General features: G+C 39.2%; 2 protein-coding genes across 6 annotated transcripts in view; one reads left to right on the plus strand and one right to left on the minus strand.

The window, feature by feature from the left end:
• LOC129763394 (uncharacterized) overlaps positions 1–11,881 on the plus strand; it is a 31,405-nt gene extending 19,524 nt beyond the window's left edge. The window contains exons 3-8 of one of the 4 annotated variants that reach the window (XR_008740909.1): positions 1,685–1,969; positions 2,055–2,366; positions 2,428–2,493; positions 8,462–8,704; positions 8,804–8,912; positions 9,014–9,155. Coding sequence is in view for 2 of the 4 variants with exons in the window: in XM_055762417.1 (XP_055618392.1) it covers positions 1,685–1,969; positions 2,055–2,366; positions 2,428–2,493; positions 8,462–8,704; positions 8,804–8,824; positions 9,014–9,276 (1,190 nt within the window). In the remaining 2 variants the exon portion in view is untranslated. Of the gene's footprint in view, positions 1–1,684; positions 1,970–2,054; positions 2,367–2,427; positions 2,494–8,461; positions 8,705–8,803; positions 8,944–9,013 lie in introns of all 4 variants that reach the window. The other 3 variants (XR_008740908.1, XM_055762417.1, XM_055762418.1) reach the window with 3 other exon arrangements.
• Positions 1–23,117, minus strand: part of LOC129763395 (uncharacterized) — a 123,949-nt gene that overhangs the window by 65,752 nt on the left and 35,080 nt on the right. The gene's annotated exons all lie outside the window — the stretch shown is intronic.

Below are 23,117 nucleotides of genomic sequence, written 5' to 3' on the forward strand. Positions count from 1 at the left end.
AAGTTTCATTGCCTTTTGTGCCTTTGTTTTTTTTGAATTTTCATTTGTTCATAAAATTAGTTACAATCATCTATTTTAAGTCAAATATGCGCCGTTTTGTTCGATGACTTGTTCCCAATGAGATGCCAACTTCATAATACCCCTGTTATAGAAGCTCGCTTCCTTATTGGCAAAAAACTCGTATAGCCAATTTTCACAGGCCTCTTTTGTGGCTAACTTCTGACTACCTAGCTTGTTCGCCATGGACAAAAACAGGTGGTAGTCACTTGGTGCAAGGTTCGGACTATACGACGGATGCAAAACAACCTCCCATCCGAGCTCCCGGAGCTACTGGCGCGTCACCAAAGAAGTGTGTGGCCTTGCGTTGTCCTGATGGAAGACAATGCGGCCTCTGTTTATCAAAGATGGCCTCCTCTTCATGAGTGCTACCTTCAAGCGGTCCAGTTGTTGGGAGTACAGGTCCGAATTGAGCGTTTGGCTATAGGGAAGCAGCTCAATAGATTATTCCTTGACAATCCCACCAAACACACAGCAGAACCTTCCTGGCCGTTAATGAGGGCTTGGCCACCGTCTGAACCGCTTCAGCGGGCATCGACCACGACCGTTTGCGCTTCACGTTGTCGTAAGTGACCCACTTTTCATCGCCAGTCACCATCCGCTTCAGAAACGGGTCGATTTTGTTGCGATTCAGCAGCGATTCACATGCGTCGATACGGTCAAAGATGTTTTTTGCGTCAACGTGTGTGGCACCCATACATCGAGCTTCTTTGTGAATCCCAGCTTCTTCAAATGGTTAATAACGGTTTGATGACTTATCCCCAGCTCTTGGCCGATGCTACGGCTGCTACTATGGCGGTCTTTCTCGGTTAATTAAGCGATTTTGTCGCAATTTTCGACGACAGACCTTCCGGAGCGTGGCACATCTTCGACGTCCTCTACACCAGAACGAAAACGTTGAAACCATCGTTGTGCGGTGGAAATGGAAACTGTATCGGGTCCATAAACTGCACAAATTTTATTGGCAGCTTGAGATGCTTGAGATAGTACTGTAAAATATGTCGGATTTTCTCTTTATTTACTCCATATATTTACTCCATATTTGCAACAATATAACTCACGAACGACTTAACCAAACAAAACACTGTCAAGGACTATATTATAAAATACCGCGCAAAAATACCTTTCCAACAAGCTATAGTATGACTCGATACAATGAATACAATTAGAACTACGCGCTTACAACGACACCTCGCGGAAATACCGCAGGACTTTTTTGACTGCCTAATATGTATGAATCAAGAATCATAGAAAACAAAAACTTTCGTTATTTTTCGATAATACTACGTGTGACAAAAATTGACTAGGAAACGCTGTTTTCAAAAGTTATAACAAGTACATCAACATTATCCATCTATCCTTTTACTGGTTCCTCACTAAAACAAGTTTGCTACATGTACATCATTGTTATCATCAATTGTCAATTCTTTTGGCTCAGCAACTTTCACCCAGATAGAGAAGATAAAACATGCAGCATCCAATATGTAAATATCATATAGCAATATGTAACAGCTGGGATCTCCATTTTGTTTTACCGAATACAAAATTGTTTCCCTTGCATATTCATATCAACATGCAATGTTTTCATTATCATCATACAATTTCGTTCAAATCTTTTCCCGCACAGAATCTGAAATAGTCAAGGACATTACATGGAAAAGCCATAGACCGTTAGGAAAAACTAGAAAAATAAAACCAAACAAATCATCCCCCAAGAAGTACAGGGAGGAAGACCGGCTTGATTTCCGAGTTGGATCGACGAAAAAATCAATCTACGAAAAAAAGTATTTCGATTATCTATCGGCAGAGCTAAAAGATTCACCAGAGGTTTCATCCGGACTGATCCGAAAAAATGGTAGGAGAATTCGGCGAGATGTCAAAGCTGAAGTGCCACAACGTATGAAGAGAAATGGTATGTGCGTGCAACCTAATGTTCAATAAATTTTCGACTTATTTTTTGTTTAAACATGGCAACATTTTATTTTTTTTATTATTAGGAATCTGGTATGTACAGCCAGTGGGTGCGTATTCTTTCATGGTGCCCCACTACATACAACCGAACGACTGGAGACTGCAGTTCAATCCGTATGATTTGGGTTATAGACCAAATTTGAACAATCATTATCTGCCACCTGTCACTATCAGAACACCTGCCACAGTTGAACCACCTGTCACGGAACCCACACCTAGCGGACCGCCAGATCTTGGAATGCGCGGTTCATTTGATACTGCTACTGACGGGCAGATACCTTTCATTTTCGACATGGTTGTCGATAATAGTAGGGAAACTAACTATCAGCTTTTCAGAAGTAAACAATTGTGCGCGAACATTTCGTGAAAAGAATAATTCATCGGTTGTGTGCATTTCAGACACAGACAGGCCAAGAACAACCCAGAGCCCGGTATTCGGCCAAGGGCCCACCTTTGAGACGAACGGTATGTACCTAATCGAAACATTTGTGTATTCAAGTAGTTATTCAGTTATTCAAGTAAGTATTCAAGTAGATAAGAAATCTAAAAGGCGATAGAATTTTATATAAATACACTCGATAAAAAATTAAGGATCACCATTTAAAAATTTAAACTTCGCACTCTGAGCTTAAATTTTTAAATGATTTTTTAAGACTTCGTGCAAAATCAATGCATAAAGATAGGATATACATAATTTGAAAGCTCCTACTTTCAAGTTGTTAAAACATTGTACGCACATATTTTTATATCTGTATGTGTAGGTGTATTTTTTTCCAAAACCGTTTATTAATCAGACTCAATTGCTTATTATCTAACGTTTACAAAGTCAAATTTCACCTTAAAATATAACTAATTTTCTATATAATTAGGACTAATAGCCGATCAATCAAAGTTTAGAGTTCATTAGAGTGGTTCAACCAAATTAGAGGAGCACTTCATCGCAAATTTTGCTAGAAGTATACGTACTCTCCGGATGAATGATTCGTAATCTTCGTTTTCATGTGTTTGTGGGTATAAGAATTGCAAGGGGTGGTGATGCTAATATACTCATATGTACGTAGAATGTTCTAACACTTAAATTGGGGCTTCAAAACGATGTACATCCCATCATTATGCGTTCCCACACAGCACTGCCAGTATGCCATCGAATATATTAGGATAAGATTTGGAACACAGTGTACTGGACAGATGATTTTGAAATATGCTAGTGGGTTACGTGCACCCGTGGTTAGCGTCTCACATTATCATGCCGGGTGTTCGGGTTCGATTCCCATTCTGGTCGGGGGATTTTTCGTCAAAGAAATTTCCTTCAACTTGCACACTGTGGTCACGCGTATTCTAGAGTTTGCCCCTCGGAATACATTCAAGGCGTGTTATTTGGCTAAAGAAATCTCAACTAAGTATTACTAAATGACGCTAGTTAATGCATACGTTTAGACGGCAAAAGTCCCACAGGGAACGTGAACGCCATTCAAGAAGAAGAAGTGGGTTAACAATCGTGCTATTGCGTCACCCTAGTAGAGCAAAGTGATTCCTTCTTGACCAGTTAGTTAATTAATGGTGCGACTGCTCTGTCTGCGAAATAAAAATTAATAAAAAACCGAAAGGTAACACAAATAAACCTAAACCACTGTGATACTGTACAGCAACTGCCGTACCAAGTCTTGTCAAACAATGGAAATTGGTTCGCCGGATCCTTCCTCCGATCAAATCAACCGGTTTTTCATCGACCAAATAGCCAAACCTAGAGTTCACCCAAAGTTAATTTTAGCACATGTTTTGTCATTCCGATTTGATACATTAAACGAGCCTAAAAATAGCAGAAAATGTCATGACTCTCAAATACTGGTAAGCATTTGTATAATATATATGGCATAGAAATATGAGCGAGCGAAACAAGAGACACATTGCAAATAAGCCCGCATTAAATTTTTGGCACATACACGGCCCAGACCGAGATGGATGCTCTCCTTTTTTATTCTTAGAAAACACTTTCCAACTTCATTTTATAATGAGGTGTAATATTATCTCGCATTTATGCAACAGCACTAGTAGCTATGCGGATAGCGTAGTTGTGTAAAACAGTCTTGAATCCGGCCGGCCTTGGTTCGATCCCCGTTGACATCGTTTTGATTTTTTTTGGCGGAGTAGTTGGTATCATTTAGCGAACCATAAGAATAGAGCATCGAATGCTGTGGTACACAATGAGCCTACGATGGATTCATTACGTAAAGGCTTATGATCACGAAATTCATTCACGTCTAGCCTTGAAAAGGCCTATTAGAAGTTCAATCAATGACCGATTCTGGGATTGAACTCAGGGTCGTTTGCTCAAGAGTTGGGATTCGTTCATAAAATTACAAGTGAATTTCGTGATCCACACTGTCTTCGATCTCTATACTGCTCGCTAGTTCGATCTACACTGGAGTTTAGTGCAGTTGTCTGGTGCCCGTTTCAAACTAACTGGATTTGTAGGATTGAGTCTATTCAGCGGAAATTTGTGCGACATGCTCTCCGGAATCTTCCGTGGCGGGATCCACTAAACTTGCCACCGTACGAGGCTCGTTGCCAACTCTTGGGACTGGAGACGCTGGAAAGGAGACGTTTCAACGCTCAGGCTATGTTTGTCGCCAAACTTTTGACCGGAGAAATCGACTGCCCTGCACTGTTGGAGCAAATTAATATGTATGCGCCTGAACGTATTCTTAGTACCAGAAACTTTTTGTATCTTGAGGGACGCAGTGTGAACTATGCGTTGCACAATCCTGTTCGTTTTATGTCAGTCCGTTTCAATGATGTGTTCGACTTATTTGACTTTAATATCTCTTCGGACACCTTTTACAGACGACTCACTCGTAGATGAAATCTTTGTATTGTTTTATTTTGTTGGACCATTGTATTTTGATTTAGTAGTGTCGTTTAGTTTTAAGAAAATCATTAAGACCAAGTGTGAGTCAGATGGTTTAAAGAAAAGAAATAAAGAAATAAAGAAATAAAGAAGCGAACGCGCAACCTTTATGACTACAGGTCAAAATCAACGGAATCTTCGTATGCAGTTGTTAGGTCTCTACGAGATAACAGTTCAGCCAGATTTTCTACAAAATAACAGAAGAGCTCATCGGTCGTAACCCTATTGTCCTCGGTGGGGATTTTGACGCAACGCAATGGGGTTCAGCATGCTTTAGGGTTTGGCAAAACTACATGTGGGCTAACGGATCTTGTACAGTCATTTTGGAAATCCCGACCTTTCGGTACACCAACTCGCAAAAAAGCTGGATTTTCCCAAATACACTTTTCATAGTACGGAAGAACGTCGGAGAAGATACTGGAAGGAAACCCGAACCTTTGAACGGTGGCTCGGAAAATAGGAATGCCGCCAGGATTCGTCCAAAAATCAACGTCAAACGTTCTGGATTGAAATCATACAAAGTCAAAAAAGTTCCCAACAGCAACGATAAAACATTCAAAATGACGTGCTCGAAAAGTGTATCGCGTTGCATGACGACAGATACGGATAATAATGGACGAATACGGCATTCGCTAAAACCTGACAAAAAATTTAAGCCGGGTTTATACGTTATCAGTTACTCGGTTGCGACTAAACGTCAATCGATCCGAAGAAATACAAACGTACCCATACCATGAAATTTGACATTTGATGTGTATGTACTCAATGGGCCTTATACCCGTACATACTTCAAACGAAATGAACGGCACGCCATTGAACTACGTTTTACGAGTTATTGAAGCTTCAATGAAAATAATGGGTTTCAGGCAAAATTAACACCTTTCAAATAGAAATTATCAATGAAAATTAACTTTTTCGTATCAAATTAGTTCAATGTGAATGACGATATTTATGATTTATTATTTAATTATTTATTTGCCAACAGATACAATCATTATCTCAATGACATGAAAATTACGACACTACATATATTAATTATAAAATCTACGGAAATAACTCTTATTTCTACAACGTGAAACATTAAAGTAAAACACATCGCAGTATCTATTGAAGACACTTTGTTTTATTCATTTGGTAAAAAAATCTCGTACAAAAAATTGTATCTGAAGATAATTTTATATTTCTATATAGAAGACTGATGTCGTATTCAGATGTCGACGCCGTACCGTTGTCATCCCGTTTTCACCGTTATACATAAACTGGAATAAGGCCCAATTTTTCGAAATTGACAATGCACATTGTGCTCAAACATAACCTGGGATGAAAAGAAACGTAAAGTTCATGGAGTAGCGGAAGCTCCGAAATGGAAACGGCTTGAATAGACAACGTTTATGCTGTCAACTGGACAAAATGATGCTGTAAATGATCTACACAATATTACCCTTTATTCAAAACAATAACCAATAAATTTATCTTATGTAAAATAATCGATGTTTTAATTTGTATAAGAATATATTGGACACGGTGTACATCCTAGCGGGAAAGACAGACCGTAAAAGAACCCCTCTCGTTAGTAAAAGCCGAGTCAACCCGAAGCAACGAAGTTTATCAACCCGTTCAGAGATCCGATTGAATGAAATTGCATCCATATCGAAATTTTCATTGAAAACTCGAGAGTTGCTAAACATATCCTTTTACAGTTCACAGAGAAATAATTTTCAGAATACCTTGGGACATTCGAACGTGAACATGAACGGGGAAATATTTTGACGTCTATATTCACCACTGTTCTCACATTCATGTTCACCGAAGTCGGTGAGTTCACTAACATCTCGATTCCAGGATGAAAATTCAGAATCGTTATGAAATATTGAATTAATCCACTTTCATCAATATGAATTGTGTTTGAATATGTTTTTCAACTAGAAAATGTTTCTTCCTATCGTTTCAAGATATTTTCCTCGCATTTTATATATGAACTGATGCCTTATTAACAGAAAAGTGTTTGTTCACGTTCACGGGAACTCTAAACCAACCTTAACTAAAATTAAATTGAACTTGATGTTGTTTTCCGAAATACTGGGAACAAACAATAAGTTTTTCAGTATTTTTCCGAAAGATTATGCATAAAAACATCGTTTAATGAAGAAGGGGGTGATCTGCAACATCTTGTAGAATACAAATCTCATTGTTATCAGGCATTCACTAACAAGGTGTACATGTGTTCTGTTAAACTTTTTTTTAGTTATTTGAGAATGAATTCGTTCTTTTAAACTAGAAATGAGTGCATTTGCCCTGCTGAAAGTGTAACATAAGATTCGTGTACTGTTACTTATTCATTTATTATGGATCTACAAAAAATACATGGTGGGACAGTTATGTCTAGAATATCAACATGGGACAATTGAGCTTGATGTTGTTTATTTAAACACTGGGAACAAACAATAAGTTATTTTGTGTTTTCCGGGAGATCTCTATGTATAAATGGATTTCTGTCTGTCTTTCTGATTCTTATGGACTCGGAAATTACTGAACCGATCGGCGTGAAAATTTGTATGTAGGGGGTTTTGAGGCCGAGGAAAATTTTTATGATAGATCGAGACCCCTCCTCCATCTCTAGACACTCCTCCCCCTTCTGTCATACAAATGAAAGACACATTTCTGCATAACTCGAGAATTAATGAAGCAAATAGAACCAAATCTGGCATGTGGAGGTTTTAGAGGGCACGGAATGTTGTAATGGTGGCTCGACACTCCTCCCTCATCTCTTAAGGAGAGCGGGGTTGCACAACTCGAGAACTAATTAAGCAAATGGAGCCAAATTTGGGGTACGAGAAATGTTTCTACGATGGTACGACACCCCTCTCTCCTCTGGAATGGAGAGGGGGCCCATAAAATGGCCCTGCCTGTTTTAGGATCCCTATGATCCAACATCCTCTGATCCTGTACGAAGTGTACCATGTTCAAAACTCGGATAAGACTGGTAGTAATCTACGGACATGAAACATCGACGAGTAGGTCTTATCGAGCATCTTTGTTCAACTGCAGCCACGAATCAGGAACATTAGTTATTTTGTTCCATAGCTAGAGTTATCTTCAGTTGTACGAAATCTGTTGAGTCATGTAATTTGCTTACGTTTCATTTGTTTCAACAATCTTACAATGATATTCTTCACATGACAAAAACTCATATCTGTCTTCTAATGTTCCTTTGAAGCTGTAAATGTTTCCCGGAACCGTGACATTCGGGCCAATATTGAATGTTTTCGACGTTAACTCAATTTAGACCAAATATTTATTTATTTATTATTTTTATTGTCGTCAATCAAAATTGTAGACCAATACATTCACCACTTATGTTTATATTTGTAACGGAGAAGAGTTTTATAAAGAACGAACGGAAGTTTTTTCGAGGTTTGATTTTTCAACTCGAACTAAAACTAAAACGAACTAAAACGAACTAAAACGAACATAAAACTTGCTCACTTCTCTATTTCCACTATTATGTCATTCGTTCTATTTCAGGTCGTTTTCCTGCGGTGCGAACAACAACTTCCCGACCGGTTACGTTTTCAAGACCACGAACAACAACAATCAACTCGCTTGCTGACCGAGATTCAACAACTCCCCGACCGGTTACGTTTACAAGACCACCAACAACAGCAATTAATTCTCTCGCTGACCGAGGTTCAACAACTCAACGACCATCGATTCAGCACAACAGTGACGATGACTATGATTGGTCGATGCTTGGTTTGTCGGTCGACGGTAGGTAACACTCGGGGACAATTTGTGGATCGATAGAGGGTTTAGTGTTGAAATATTTATATAATATTATATGCTTCGATTTTTTTTATTTTTTTGTAGATGGAATCAGGAATAGACTAGGTAAATGGACATAGTTTGCACATGCTCTTTTGCACCGTTACACGAGAAATTAAGGTTAAGTTGCACATTAGTGAGGAGACCGCATGTAGTACGTTGATATGATCATCATTCGTAGTTAGGTTAAAAACTAACCAAATGCAATGCATATTGATCTTCGCCCATGTACGACTAATGATTGTTTCTCTTTAGGTTTTGGTGACAATGGCCAAAATTCTCTGAATACAACAAACAGTGATTCTGATGTCAACAATTCTATCGGTCCGGGCGCAGTCCGAAAAGCACCTTCAAAATGCGCCTGGGCTATTGCCAATTGCTGCAGTCACAACTCAGACAGAATTCGATACTATTGTTTTGAGCAAAATCAGTGCCCTGGCTCGTTCTGGGGAGATAATGTTTGCCGACGATTTTATCAGGTGGCTCTTCGGGAAATCGAAAATTACTACAATGTTTAATCCTTGCTTCAGTGGCATAACAACTTATATCTTCCAGTCACTAAGATGATAACACCCAAATTGTCCTCGCTTGCTTTACGTACATATTTATTGCTCGAAATTAGGAAAAGTTATTTCTTTAAGGAATAAAAGTAAAATTATGTGTGTATTCTTTCGAACCATAAATAAAAGTTTCCCAATTCAAAACAAAGTCTTCACGAAGGAGAAAAAACCCCATGAGAGAAAATATTTATACAAAGTGTTGACCAAGATACGAACGCATTGTTGAAATAATTCTTTAGTAATTTTTTGTGATATTGAAAAGATTTGATTATTTGTGTGGTTCCGTAGAAGCAGCTGAAGATGGTAGACTCAATATTCTTGCCCCTGCGAGAACTGTACAATAACTAGGAACTGCTAGGATGCTAGAAACGTTTCATGTGTATATTTATATACGCTCTTGTAACGTTAGACTTGCGGAGCATTTCGGGAAATACGATTTTTTAACATTTGAACTTATAAACTATGTCAATAGTTTAACACATAACCACATAATCGGCTCAAGTCAACACTCGCGGTTGACTTGAGGTTAGAATAAAAATTGATTTATACATTTTTCAGTGCGTAGCCAATGCGGGATACTTTCTATTGAGATGCAGCTGACTATTGCTTACCAACTAATCAGCATTATACGAGAGTTGTTCAAAAAATAAGTTTCGGTGCTTCAGAAATCGCGGAAAAATAAAGTTAGGACAAAAAACAAGGTGATTTTCGTAATCATCGGGAATAAGTGATAGTCGCTAGGGGCGAGGTCTGGGGAGTAAGGAGGATGCTCGAACACAGTCCATTTGATTTTTTTCAATTACTCTTGAGTTACGCAAACAGAATGGGGCCGCGCATTATCGTGCATAAGGAACACTCCTTTCGTCAATAAACCAGGCCTTTTGTTCTTATTCGCGGTTCTTAATCGGTCCAAAACTTCACAATAGTACGGTGATGAAACAGGCGTTCGGCGGTCAACGATTCGATAACACTGAAGAAATTCGTGACGCAGTTACATCGTACTTCAAAAAGTTGTATGCTACTCACTTCGCGCTCGGAATAGAAAAACTCGTGCCACGCTATGAAAAATGCCCCGAACGTTACGGCGATTATGTAGAGAAATAGGAAATAAAACGTAGAATACGAAAGTCACCTTGTTTTTGTCCTAAATTTATTTTTCTGAGGCACTGAAACTTATTTTTTGAACGACCCTCGTATCTATATAAATGAAAATGTAAGGTCAAATGTGTTTCTAAGCGCAAAACCCGAAGAAGGTATGATCCAATTTAAGCCGTCTTTATTTTTTTTTGTATTTTTCTCGAGCCATAAATCAATGTTATGGTGAGAAAAATTCCGAAATTTTTGAGAAGTTCGAGAGAATTTTTGAGAAAGTTCGAATAAAAAATTCTCATATGTTCCACAATGACATTGTTATTAGTCTAATCGGATTTCGCGTTTGCAGAATTAGGCTTCGTATTCCGTTAGTGTGGAGAGAAAATGATTCTCAGGTGGAAAATAAAGATTATGAATGAAAATTTACTTTTCTGTATCAAACATGTATTCCAGGTAATGGAAAAATATGTTATTTTCAAATGAATAAAGAATCTTGAGCAAACATTGTATCTGAAAATAAATTTATATTGTAAAGCCGAGTTTTGGTAGAAGTAATAGGAAATTCATAGTAAGTGGAAATCGTAAAGAGTCAAATAGATTTCAAAGATCAATCAATGGAGTGTTCTGCGATTGAATCCACGAACGTTAGGTCGGTAAGAAAATATGCATGTACGAAAGAAGTCATATCAAACTTATAATTTCCGGCGGGACGAAGTTCGCCGGGTCAGCTAAGATACTAAAAAAATGATAGAGAATAAACTCATTAGGAAAAATAACTTTTGACGGCTTGACCGATTATTGATCTTTTTACCATAATCAAATAGTATGTTCAGATGACAATTTTGAGAAAAAAAATATTTTCATTATTTTTGAGGTGTTGAGACTGGAGAATCATATAATTTCAGGGGAGCTAAGGCTTTTTCACATACCATAAATTCAGCGATGTATTTTTTTGTTATTGAGATATTTGTTTTCTCAATATTAAGTAATAAGCATTATTCAATGTAATATATATATCTCAATGACGGAAACACAATGCAAATATTGGGAAAATTAGATTAACATGAATGCCATCCGTTCGCCGCAAAAGAGTTATCAAAATTAAAACTGTTTGATAAAAGTCACAGGAGGGTTGTGTCCGAGACACGATCGCGTAGTTGACGTAGGATTCCGTTAGGCTATCTGTTGATTTTGGATATATTTGAATAATGACATCATTGAACTCTTTGATAATGATTTGGTGGCCTCCTGAAAAGGGCCGTTTTGTTTGGTTGTTGGGTATTGTTGGTAAGGATGGTAAACAGTCATTGGATGGTGCATAACAGGTAAAAGATACTGAAGTGGAACGAGATATGATGAAAATCGCCCTCTATGATCCTAGACGAGATGCCACCTGGGTTATGTATGGATGAAATACAGAAAAAAACTCACCAATGTAATATAAGATAATTACGAATACCGAACACAATTATCAATTTTTCTCATCAGTAAAAACATGTTACTTTAATATAGAGAAAACATATTTGAAATGGAGAAGGTAATTTTGTTTTATAACTTTTACTTTCTGAATGTTTATCCAACTCAATGCGAATTTTAATTTGACTAACAATACCTAATACTATATGTAGAACATATGGGAAATCACTTTTTCTAATATATCTTCACTTTTCCAATTTTTCTCGCCGTATAAACTTTTCTTGGGAAAAAATGAACACAACAAAATAGAAAGCTTAAACCAAACGACCCGTTCTCGAGCAGGAACACACCTTGGTTTCCTGCAGGAACAGAAGTTCCTCCTACTTTCATGTATTTGCAATTTCGATTTCCTCCAGGCAGCTTGGTTTTGATGTCTCTGTTAGGGACCCGCCGCATGTGTCGTCAATCTCGACCAATCAGAAGTGGGTATTTTTTTTTGGGGTTGAGATTTTTTAATTGTTCGATAGTTAGTTTCATGACATATATTATTTTCTTCAATATAAAAAAACTGTTATGAAATGCCGAAATCGATTAACGCAAAAATTTCATCAATCCATTATGAAATGGCTGAGCAATAAGCGTTTGAAATAGGACAATTTTCACGATGTTCTCGATTTTCGATTCAATTTGTACCCCAATATATTCCCGAAAGACGTAATCCTACGTCAAAAACGTGATATGTTTCCTAATTTGGCATTCATAAAGACAGGTGTAGTCCTACGTCAAAAAAAAAATACAAATTCCGTCTGTCTTTGCGAACCAAATGTCTCTGAGTACGTTTGTCTCCATGCGGGCTCCGGTTCAGTTCGGTTTTTCATCTTCGTCACGAATAATTTGCTTTGCAAAGATGTTTTGTGACATGATTACATAATGCGAGGAGTTATCCCCTCGATTATCGCAATGTTCAGAAGAAAGCGCGCTACAGGATAGCGCTGGGTTTCTAACTACAATTGCTGTTCCACTTCCGTGTTTCGTTCTCTGGCAAACTCTGGTTGAGTGTTTGAGCTGAAAATAGCCTATATAACAAGTGGATAAAAATAACGGTGGAAGAGATTACGCTTTCAACAGCCACTTGTAAGGACAATGTGACCTACACAGTAAACTACAATAAATGAACCTAATTTACGGCGAAAAGAATTCCTACTGGCAGAGTACTTATAATTCGCCTTTTTGTTTCAGTCCAAACATAACATAAGTACTTACTGTAATCAATCGAACGCAAACTATTTCCATGACTTTATGAGGATCATAGTGAATAATATATGTTTGAAAATCAGTTCATATCTATTTACAAAGCGCCAAATTCTCTCCACTTTAATCAGTTTCAAAACTCATCTTCCCAAAGTGGAACATTCCTTGGAAGAAGCATGAATAAATAAAGATTAATCAAAACTAATTCTTGCCGAGTTTGATTGCCATTCAAAGGGGAAGTGTTTTGGAAAGTTAACCGATAGGAAGAGTATAGTGTCCTACACTATACAGGATGGCAGATAATTTTATAGTTTTCAGCTGAACGTCATATGACAGCCCAGTGAATAGAAATCCTCGTGCAGACCACGAGGTTCTGTGTGCACAAAAAAAAAATCAATTGAACACAAAGGACAGAGCGAATGAACGCATGCGCAGCATTTGGGATGTCGCTGCCCTGTGATGTTGACGAGATTATATTTTGCCGTTGTCTCACGTGTATTCCATGGTGTTGTATGTGGCAGTTGACGTAATTAGGTATCATTTTCAGTGAATCTGGCGGCGAAAGTAATTGCTTGGTATGAAAAATGTTCATTTGACACGAGGTAGGCTAACCACAGCAAAGGATGTCGGATAGAGACAAAGGATAAAGGGTTGTCACCCGAGTGTGCAGGCCAGAAGTTAGACGATGTGAAACCACAAAACTGAGATAAAGTGTTCTGGGTTTTTTATACACCAGATGCCAAGGGAGGGAGAAATCATCGCAGTACACAACCTTTCTGTAGCATGGCAGAGAGTAAACATCGTTAAACTTTATTGCGCTACGTTTTAGTCGCCTAACTTAACGATCTTGACCCACCAATGGCTATCCAAAGGTTGTTTTAATTGTTTGGACAAGTAGTGGAAAATTAAAGGGTTAGTCCTTATTAATGTGCGACAGGCCTGGGTCGGGATAGTTTGATTTGCATAACCGATAAATTTTGCAGAGCTATAACCCGTGTTATAGATGCTGATGTATCGAAATGAATAGCATACAATCAAGTCTATTATTTGTTAATTTTTATGGGCTTTGATGCCAATAATCCAAATGAACATGGAAAAAGAATAGTGAAAGAAAAGAAATGGACTCTTTCATTATTCTTTTTCCATGTTCTTTTTGCTAATATTCCTAAAGTTATGTACGTTCTCAAATCCTACGTTTTTATCAATATCAGAGATTGAAATGAAAACCAACAGTACGCTTTGGATGCATCTCCAAGCGTGATGTTCTCGAACAAGCGAGTAAAAAACGCAAATCTGTATTCATTGAAAAAAAATTCTAAAGAAACAGAAATTGAAGTCGTGAGATTTGTAAATACAGGGTCTTTCAGATTAAACGCTCACGCAAAAAAATCGAATACATTGCTCTTTATAAAAAATTGTTTTCACTTCGTCGATGGTGACACTGGATTCCCCACTTTGAGACGATAATATTCGGCTACTCGTTCAGTCTGATCGGATGGTTTTCAGTGTCAAGATGTACAATTTACAAGAACGTGTATTTTTAGTGAAATCGTATTACTTGAGCAACCGAAGCCTTAATGAAACTTTGTCCTCTTATGGTAATAATTTCAACATTTTATTTTCGATGTATTGATAGACAAAATTGACTGCAGCTATCTACTTCGAAACGTTAGCCTACACGCACCATCCTGACAGCTACGCCACCATCGAGTCCTGGCGATGCCTAATCACCGTACCATATATGGGCAAAATAATCCATTAGACGCTTGCTGCCGCGTCTTTAACGAGGTATCTGAACTGTTCGATTTTAATATTAGTAGGTTAATCTATAAGAATAGAATTAAGTCCCTATAAGCAGTCTGTACAACCATTAGGTCGAAGACGTTTGACATTAAATAAATTAAACATTCCTCGTCGTCAATTAATTCCTCTGGGGGTATGTGAAGGACCGTTGCTATGTTAACAAGCCACAAAATTTGGAGGAACTTAAAGAAGAAATAACTCGGATTTTCAACAGCATCGAAGTCGTAATGATAGAGTTGTGCATGAAAAATTTGGTTCACCGTTTAAAACGCGTTATTGGAAAAAGGGGTGGTCACATCGAAAAAATCTAATCCTAAAATAAGCGTTATTTTGGTTTTTTAAAAATAAAAATCGTTCACTTTTGTAGAAGTTATCAAAATTTGTTGCGTGAGCGTTTAATCTGAAAGACCCTGTAGAACAGACATTGAACGATTACATGGCCCTATTTGATTTCTACTCATATAAGAACATAAAATGAAATTACTTTGATTTATTCGCAAAAAAAATATATGTTTAGAAAATCAGTATAACCCAAAGAAAATGGAAAATATCAGAACAATGTGCTTAATATATTGGGTATTTTATTGAAGGTTGGCAACATTTTTTGATATAGGTGCCATTTTGTCAGCAGTCATTTGTTTTGTTTGTTTGTGTCATTTCATCAAAGGTAAACTGACATCGAAACAACATCTACAATTTATCCAGTTTTTTTTCTACGAAATCATGGTACAGTACAGACTATCAATCGTGCTCTTCACAGGAAATGTTGTTCCGATGAAGCTCATCTCTGTTTAAATGGTTACGACAATAAGGAAAACTGCCGCATTTTGAGGGAATATAAGCCTCGTGTCATTGTCGAAGCAACACCGTTGCATTCTGTTTGATGCGCTTTATGTGCCGGTGGAACCATTCCAAACTTTTTATTTGTGTTTCCTTCAATTTATAGTTCTACGACTCTACACCCAAAATTAATTTTTAGCGCATGTTTTGTCATCCCGATTTATCACATTAAATGAGCCTAAAAATAACAGAAAACGTCATGACTGTCAAATGCTGGTAAGCATTTGTATAATATATATGGTACAGCAATATAAGATTAATACGATCAAGCGAAACAAGAGACATGTTGCAAATAAGCACGCATTACTTTGCCACATAAGTACACGGCCCAGGCCGAGATGGATATAGATCTCCTTTATGCTCTTCTGTTTACTCTTAGAAAACACTTTCCAACTTCATTTTGTAATGAGGTGTAATATTATGACGCATTCACGCAACAGCATCATTAGCTATGTAGATAGTGTGGTCGTGTAAAACGGCCTTGCATTCCAGCCGGCCTTAGTTCGATACCCGTTGACATCGTTTGGAATTTTTTTTGGGTGCAATCACAAAAATATGAAAAAAGAAAAAAAAGAGATATCTGCTTCCATACAGCTCTAGAATACGCGTAACCACAATGCAAGTCGGAGGAATTTTTTTTGACGAAAAATTACCCCGACCAGAACGGAAATCGAACCCGAACCCCCGTGCTAGGTTTGACGCTAACCACTCGGCCACGAGAGTTACGATCGTATTGACGTCATTAAACAGATTTTGAGTAGATTCCGTAGAAATTTACCAATTTTGAAATAAAGGCACAATAGGACACTGAGCGCACAACTACAATATGTTTTCGGGGTTTTCGATCAATAAGCAACTAAAATCTAGAGCAGTTATTGACTATTTAATGTTCGAATCACCGAAACCTACACAATTAAAATGGATTGCTACTTCCAAGCGCCCTCGTGAAATTTCGTAGGTTTAGGCTTTGATTTTCTTTGACATGCAAGTAAGCTATAATTCATATCATAATAAGCTACGAGTAGTGATTGTTGTTTTTTTGCCGCTGAAGAGTTCATTTCACTATCTGGATAGTGAGTGAAGTGCCCTGCCTGCAAGTGGATAAAGGCTTTCATCCTCGGAAAGCCAAGCATTGGTTTTTGTTTTGTCGCTGCTTCGCCGACATTGGAGATTTCGCCGAGTCATCGTGCCAACAGTGACAGTGCGGGTAAGCTTTCACCGACGACTGTGTGTAGTGGTGTCGTAGGCACATTCCCACCACCAACGAGCTTTCAGCACGCTCCCGTTCATCTGCACTGGAGTGCGTTCATAGGTGAATAAGATTGAATATACTGAGAGAAAATATTATATATATATATATATATATATATATATATATATATATATATATATATATATTTAATAATTATAAGTTTTTTTTTTTTTTTTGTTTTTGTGAATTATTTTATTGTGAAATATTGTTTAAAAAAATACTTAGAATATAAGTGAAAATTTAAAATGGCAGAGAGTGGGGGACCTTCGGATATGGAGGTCTCTGACTCTAGTTCCCTCCTAACGGATAAAAAAAAGTCACTCAAACGTGTTCCAAATACGGAAGATACTTCTTCTGGGGACGAGTCAGCTAACCCTACCAAGCCTCCCTCCAAAAAACTAGCAAATCTCCCATCTGCCCTTAACGATCCCACTCTACCTTCAACCTCGTCTTCTCCCTCTGTTCTTCCCGCTCCTTCTCAACCTTCGCCTTCCCACTCTCAATCCCTGTCCTCGCCTTCCCCCCCTGTTATTCCCACTCCCCGTGTAAAGGTCTATCCAGAAGATGCGCCCGGAACTGGTCCCTGGGTTGTTTTCTTCAGGCCTAAGCCAAATGGAAAGGCGTTGAGAGTCATGCAGATCGCGAAAGATCTGGCAAGGTATACCTCCGTTTCGGAAATTTCGAAGGTTAGACCAAACAAATTGCGAGTTGTCGTGAATGATCGAAAAGACGCAAACAAGATTGTTGTCGATCAGCATTTTACAATTGAGTATCGGGTCTACATACCCTCTCACATAGTCGAAATTGAGGGTGTGATAACCGAAACGGGCTTGACGTGCGAATACATTACGAGTGAAGGTACCGGCCGTTTTAAAAAACTGCCCTCGACGACTGTTAAGATCTTGGGTTGCCGCCAGCTCGGAACAGTCTCCCATGAAGGAGAAGAAAAGAAATTTACGCCGTCCAACTCGTTTCGAGTCACCTTCGCTGGTTCAGCTCTCCCTGACTACGTGATGGTAGATAAATTGAGGTTAGCCGTGCGACTTTTTATTCCAAAGCCAATGACTTGTCTAAAGTGCAAGTCAGTTGGTCACACGGCTACTTATTGTGCCAATAAAGAACGATGTGCCACTTGCGGAGAACAACATGAGGGGAAATCCTGCAGTGCGACTGAGCATAAGTGTCCATATTGCGGGGGATCCCCACACGTGCTCTCAGCTTGTGAAACATACAAGGCTCGCTGGGAGAAACAGAAGCGCTCTTTGAGGGAACGCTCTAAACGCACTTTCGCAGAAATTTTGAAGGGCGCTTCTCCACTGGCTCAAGAACAACAACCAATCAATACACACAATGTCTTCGCTACGTTGCCAGTTGACGAAATGGAAGCGGATACAGCTAACGGGGGCACGCCGTTTATTTCTCAAGGGAATTCCCGGCGCAAAAATGTGACCACTCCCAAAGTTCAAGGACAAGTCCCTCCGGTGATACCCCCTGTTAGCTTGCCCAAAAAATCGAGTGCAGCGGATAAGCAAAATCAGGTCCCTCCTGGCCTCCGTGGTAATAGTTCACCTTCGAACGACCCAGCACTCGAGGGGACATCAAAAACCCCAACTGTCCCTGTTTTTCCGTCAAGTTCAACTTCCCAATCGGGATTTATAAAGTTGTCTGACCTTGTGGATCAAATCTTCACGTGTTTTAATGTTTCCGACTCCATCAGAACCATTGTCACCGCAATGCTTCCAGTACTAAAGACAATTTTGCAGCAATTGATGCAAACATGGCCCCTCCTTGCAATGATTATCTCTCTTGATGTCTAATTTAAATAGAGAGGTCGGAGATATCACTGTTTTACAGTGGAATTGTCGTAGTCTTATCCCTAAATTGGATACATTCAAATTTCTAATTCATAAACTCAATTGTGATGTTTTTGCTCTATCCGAAACCTGGCTCTCTTCTCAAAATGATCTCTCTTTCCACGATTTTAATATAATACGCTTGGACCGTGATGACAGATACGGAGGGGTACTATTGGGGATCAATAAGTGTCACTCATTTTTTAGAATTGACCTTCCACCTATTGGAGGGATCGAAGCTGTTGCTTGTCATGCAAACATCAGAGGCAAAGACCTCTGTATAGTCAGCTTGTATTGGCCTCCGAGAGCTGCGGTTAGCCGCAAGCAACTTGTTGACATGTGCTCACTCCTTCCTGAGCCACGATTAATCTTGGGAGACTTCAACTCTCACGGAACTGCCTGGGGGGAACAGTACGACGACAATCGTTCATCGTTGATATATGACCTTTGTAACAGCTTCAATATGACCGTTTTGAACACTGGGGAAACAACACGTGTACCTAAACCTCCTGCTAAACCAAGTGCTCTTGACCTCTCGCTTTGCTCGAATTCACTATCGTTAGATTGCAAGTGGAATGTAATCCAGGATCCCAACGGTAGTGATCACTTGCCAATCAAAATTTCTATCACCAATGGGTTGAATTCTTCTGAATCAATAAACATGGCATACGACCTCACAAGACACATTGACTGGAAAAAATATGCGGACGCGATTGCTCTAGCCATCAATTCCAGAGATGGTTTGCCTCCATTGGAGGAGTATAACTTCATTTCTCGTTTGATATATGACAGCGCGGTTCGCGCTCAAACGAAACCCATCCCAGGTTCCACTATTCGTCGAAGGCCTCCCAATCCATGGTGGGATGGCCAGTGTTCCAAGCTTTATGGAGATAAATCGAATGCATTTAAAGCTTTTCGGAAACGTGGAACCCCTGAAAATTTTCAGAAGTATTTGGACCTTGAAAATCAATTTAAAAACTTGATCAAAGGGAAAAAACGTGCTTATTGGCGAAATTTCGTGGGAGGTTTGTCACGAGAAACGTCAATGAAAAAATTATGGAAAGTGGCTCGAAACATGAGAAATCGCTCTTCATCCAATGAAAGCGAGGAATATTCACATCGATGGATTTTTAATTTTGCACGAAAGGTTTGTCCCGATTCCGCTCCAGTGCAAAGAATTATTCGAGATATACCACAAGATAGGTGCGATCTTGATTCCGAGTTTTCGATGGTAGAATTCTCTCTTGCTCTCCTTTCATGTAACAATTCTGCTCCGGGATCGGATAGAATTAAGTTCAACTTGCTGAAAAATCTCCCTGATGTGGCGAAACATCGCTTGTTGAACTTATTCAATCGGTTTCTGGAGCATAATATTGTTCCAGATGATTGGAGACAAGTACGAGTTATAGCTATTCAAAAACCCGGAAAACCCGCGTCCGACTTCAATTCGTACCGCCCAATAGCAATGCTGTCTTGTATACGGAAATTGTTGGAGAAAATTATCTTGTTTCGCCTTGATCGATGGGTTGAAACGAATGGCCTACTCTCAGATACACAATATGGGTTCCGCAGGGGCAAGGGGACGAATGATTGTCTTGCGTTGCTTTCTTCAGAAATTCAACTGGCTTACGCCGAAAAAAAACAAATGGCTTCAGTATTCTTGGACATAAAGGGGGCCTTTGATTCTGTTTCAATAGAGGTTTTGTCAGACAAATTACAATCTCGGGGTCTGCCGCCTCTATTGAATAATATGTTATATAACTTGCTTTGTGAGAAACATTTGAACTTTTCTCACGGAGATTCGGCAGTAAGTCGGATCTCTTACATGGGACTCCCCCAGGGCTCATGTTTAAGCCCCCTTTTGTACAACTTCTACGTAAGCGACATTGACAATTGCCTTACACAAAATTGCAGCCTAAGACAACTTGCAGATGATGGAGTGGTGTCTGTCGTAGGATCAAACGAATCCGACCTGCAAGAATCCTTACAAGATACTTTGAACAATTTTTCAACCTGGGCCATTGGGCTAGGGATCGAATTCTCCACGGAGAAAACAGAGATGGTGGTTTTTTCTAGGAAGCATAAACCAGCAAAACCAAAGCTTCAACTTTTGGGTAAACCGATCACTCATGCTATGTCATTCAAGTATCTTGGGGTCTGGTTCGACTCTAAATGTACTTGGGGGGCCCATATTAGGTATCTGAGTAAAAAATGTCAACAAAGAATAAACTTTCTCCGTACAATTACCGGCACCTGGTGGGGAGCCCATCCCGAAGATCTTATAATGTTGTATCGAACAACTATTCTCTCAGTGATGGAGTATGGCAGTTTCTGTTTTCAATCAGCTGCCAAAACACACCTCATTAAACTCGAGCGAATTCAGTATCTTTGTCTCCGTATCGCGTTGGGATGTATGCCCTCAACGCATACCATGAGTCTCGAGGTTTTGGCAGGCCTACTCCCACTAAAAGATCGCTTCAATTTATTATCTCTTCGGTTCCTCATCCGGTGTAAGGTTATGAACCCATTGGTGATCGGAAATTTTGAGCAGCTGATCGAGCTAAATTTTCATTCTGGATTCATGAGCTCATATCATGAATTCGTCTCCATGCAGGTTGATCCTTCTTCGTATATTCCCAACCGTGTTTGTTTTCCTGACTACATCAATTCCTCTGTGCATTTTGATCTGTCCATGAAGCAGGATATCCATGGAACATCAGATTATCTTCGATCGAGGATCGTTCCAACGATCTTCGATGCAAAGTATGGGGATATCAATTGTGATAATATGTACTTTACTGATGGGTCCTCTATGAATGAGTCCACAGGATTTGGAGTGTTCAACGAATTTTTTAGCACCTCACACAGTCTTCAGAATCCTTGCTCAGTGTATATTGCTGAATTGGCAGCGATACACTGGGCGCTGGACAGCGTCGCCTCACGACCTGTTGAACACTATTACATTGTAACGGATAGTCTTAGCTCTGTCGAAGCTATCCGTTCAGTGAGGCCGGAAAAGCACTCGCCGTACTTCCTTGAGAGAATACGAGAAATTTTGAGTGCTTTATCCAGACGCTGTTATGTCATTACCTTTGTCTGGGTCCCTTCACATTGCTCAATTCTGGGTAATGAGAGGGCTGACTCATTAGCAAAGGTAGGTGCAATTGAAGGCGATATTTATCAGCGTCAAATCGCCTTCAATGAATTTTATTCTTTAGTCCGCAAAAATACCATAGTTAACTGGCAACGCAAATGGAACGAAGATGAATTGGGCCGGTGGTTTCACTCGATTATCCCTAAGGTTAGCCTCAAACCATGGTTCAAAAGTCTGGACTTGAGTCGGGACTTTATTCGCACCTTCTCCCGACTCATGTCCAATCACTGTTCGTTAGATGCGCTACTCTTTCGTATTAATCTTGCCGACAACAATCTTTGTGTTTGTGGCCAAGGTTACCACGACATCGAGCACGTTGTTTGGTCGTGCGAGCTGTATCTTGTCGCCAGATCGAATTTAGTAGTCACCCTTCGGGCCCGAGGAAGGCAGCCCAATGTGCCGGTGAGAGACGTGTTGGCTCGGTTAGACCTTGATTACATGTCCCAAATATATGTATTCCTTAAAGCTATCGATCTTCGTGTGTGATTATCCTTATACCCTTAGTTTTTCCTTTTCCTTTTCCTTTGTGAGAGATCGGATCCCTTCTTAAGAATAAGATGAAATGTAAATACATATTAGATATAAGATAGGTTTAAGAATTGAGTGTGATGAGTGTGATTGAGAGTGTGAGTGTGATCAATGTCAACATATCCTCATATCCCCTCCTTTTCCTGAAGAAAATATGTCACCCTTCTAAACTCGAGTTGACCGCGAGTAATCGGTTTCCTATATTATTAACATTAGAATTAAGGAAAAATGTATATATACTAGTAACAATACAGTAAGGAGTTCGGCTCCTTTAAACCTATGTAACTGAGCCTGTAAAAATAAACGATATAAATAAAAAAAAAAAAAAATAAAAAAAAAAGCTACGAGTAAAAGAAGCCGATTTCTTTAGTTTGATAGTTGCACCATGTCAAAGTGGCGTATTCGTGATTTGTCCAACGCGCAAGTGTCGCAAAAAGACATTTCAATCGCCGTGGGAGTGTCCGAGGGTTATCGCTGTCATCAAAAGGAAGATTCGCGAATCCAGTGAAAGGCGAAGGAGCACGGGATCAGCGACTTTACGGCACGGAAGATCGTAAAGAAAGATTGTGGGGCAAAGTCGAGGGCACGGAAAAAATCACAAGATTACCAA

The sequence above is a fragment of the Toxorhynchites rutilus genome, chromosome 1 (assembly GCF_029784135.1).
Source record: "Toxorhynchites rutilus septentrionalis strain SRP chromosome 1, ASM2978413v1, whole genome shotgun sequence".
Classification (NCBI taxonomy): domain Eukaryota; kingdom Metazoa; phylum Arthropoda; class Insecta; order Diptera; family Culicidae; genus Toxorhynchites; species Toxorhynchites rutilus.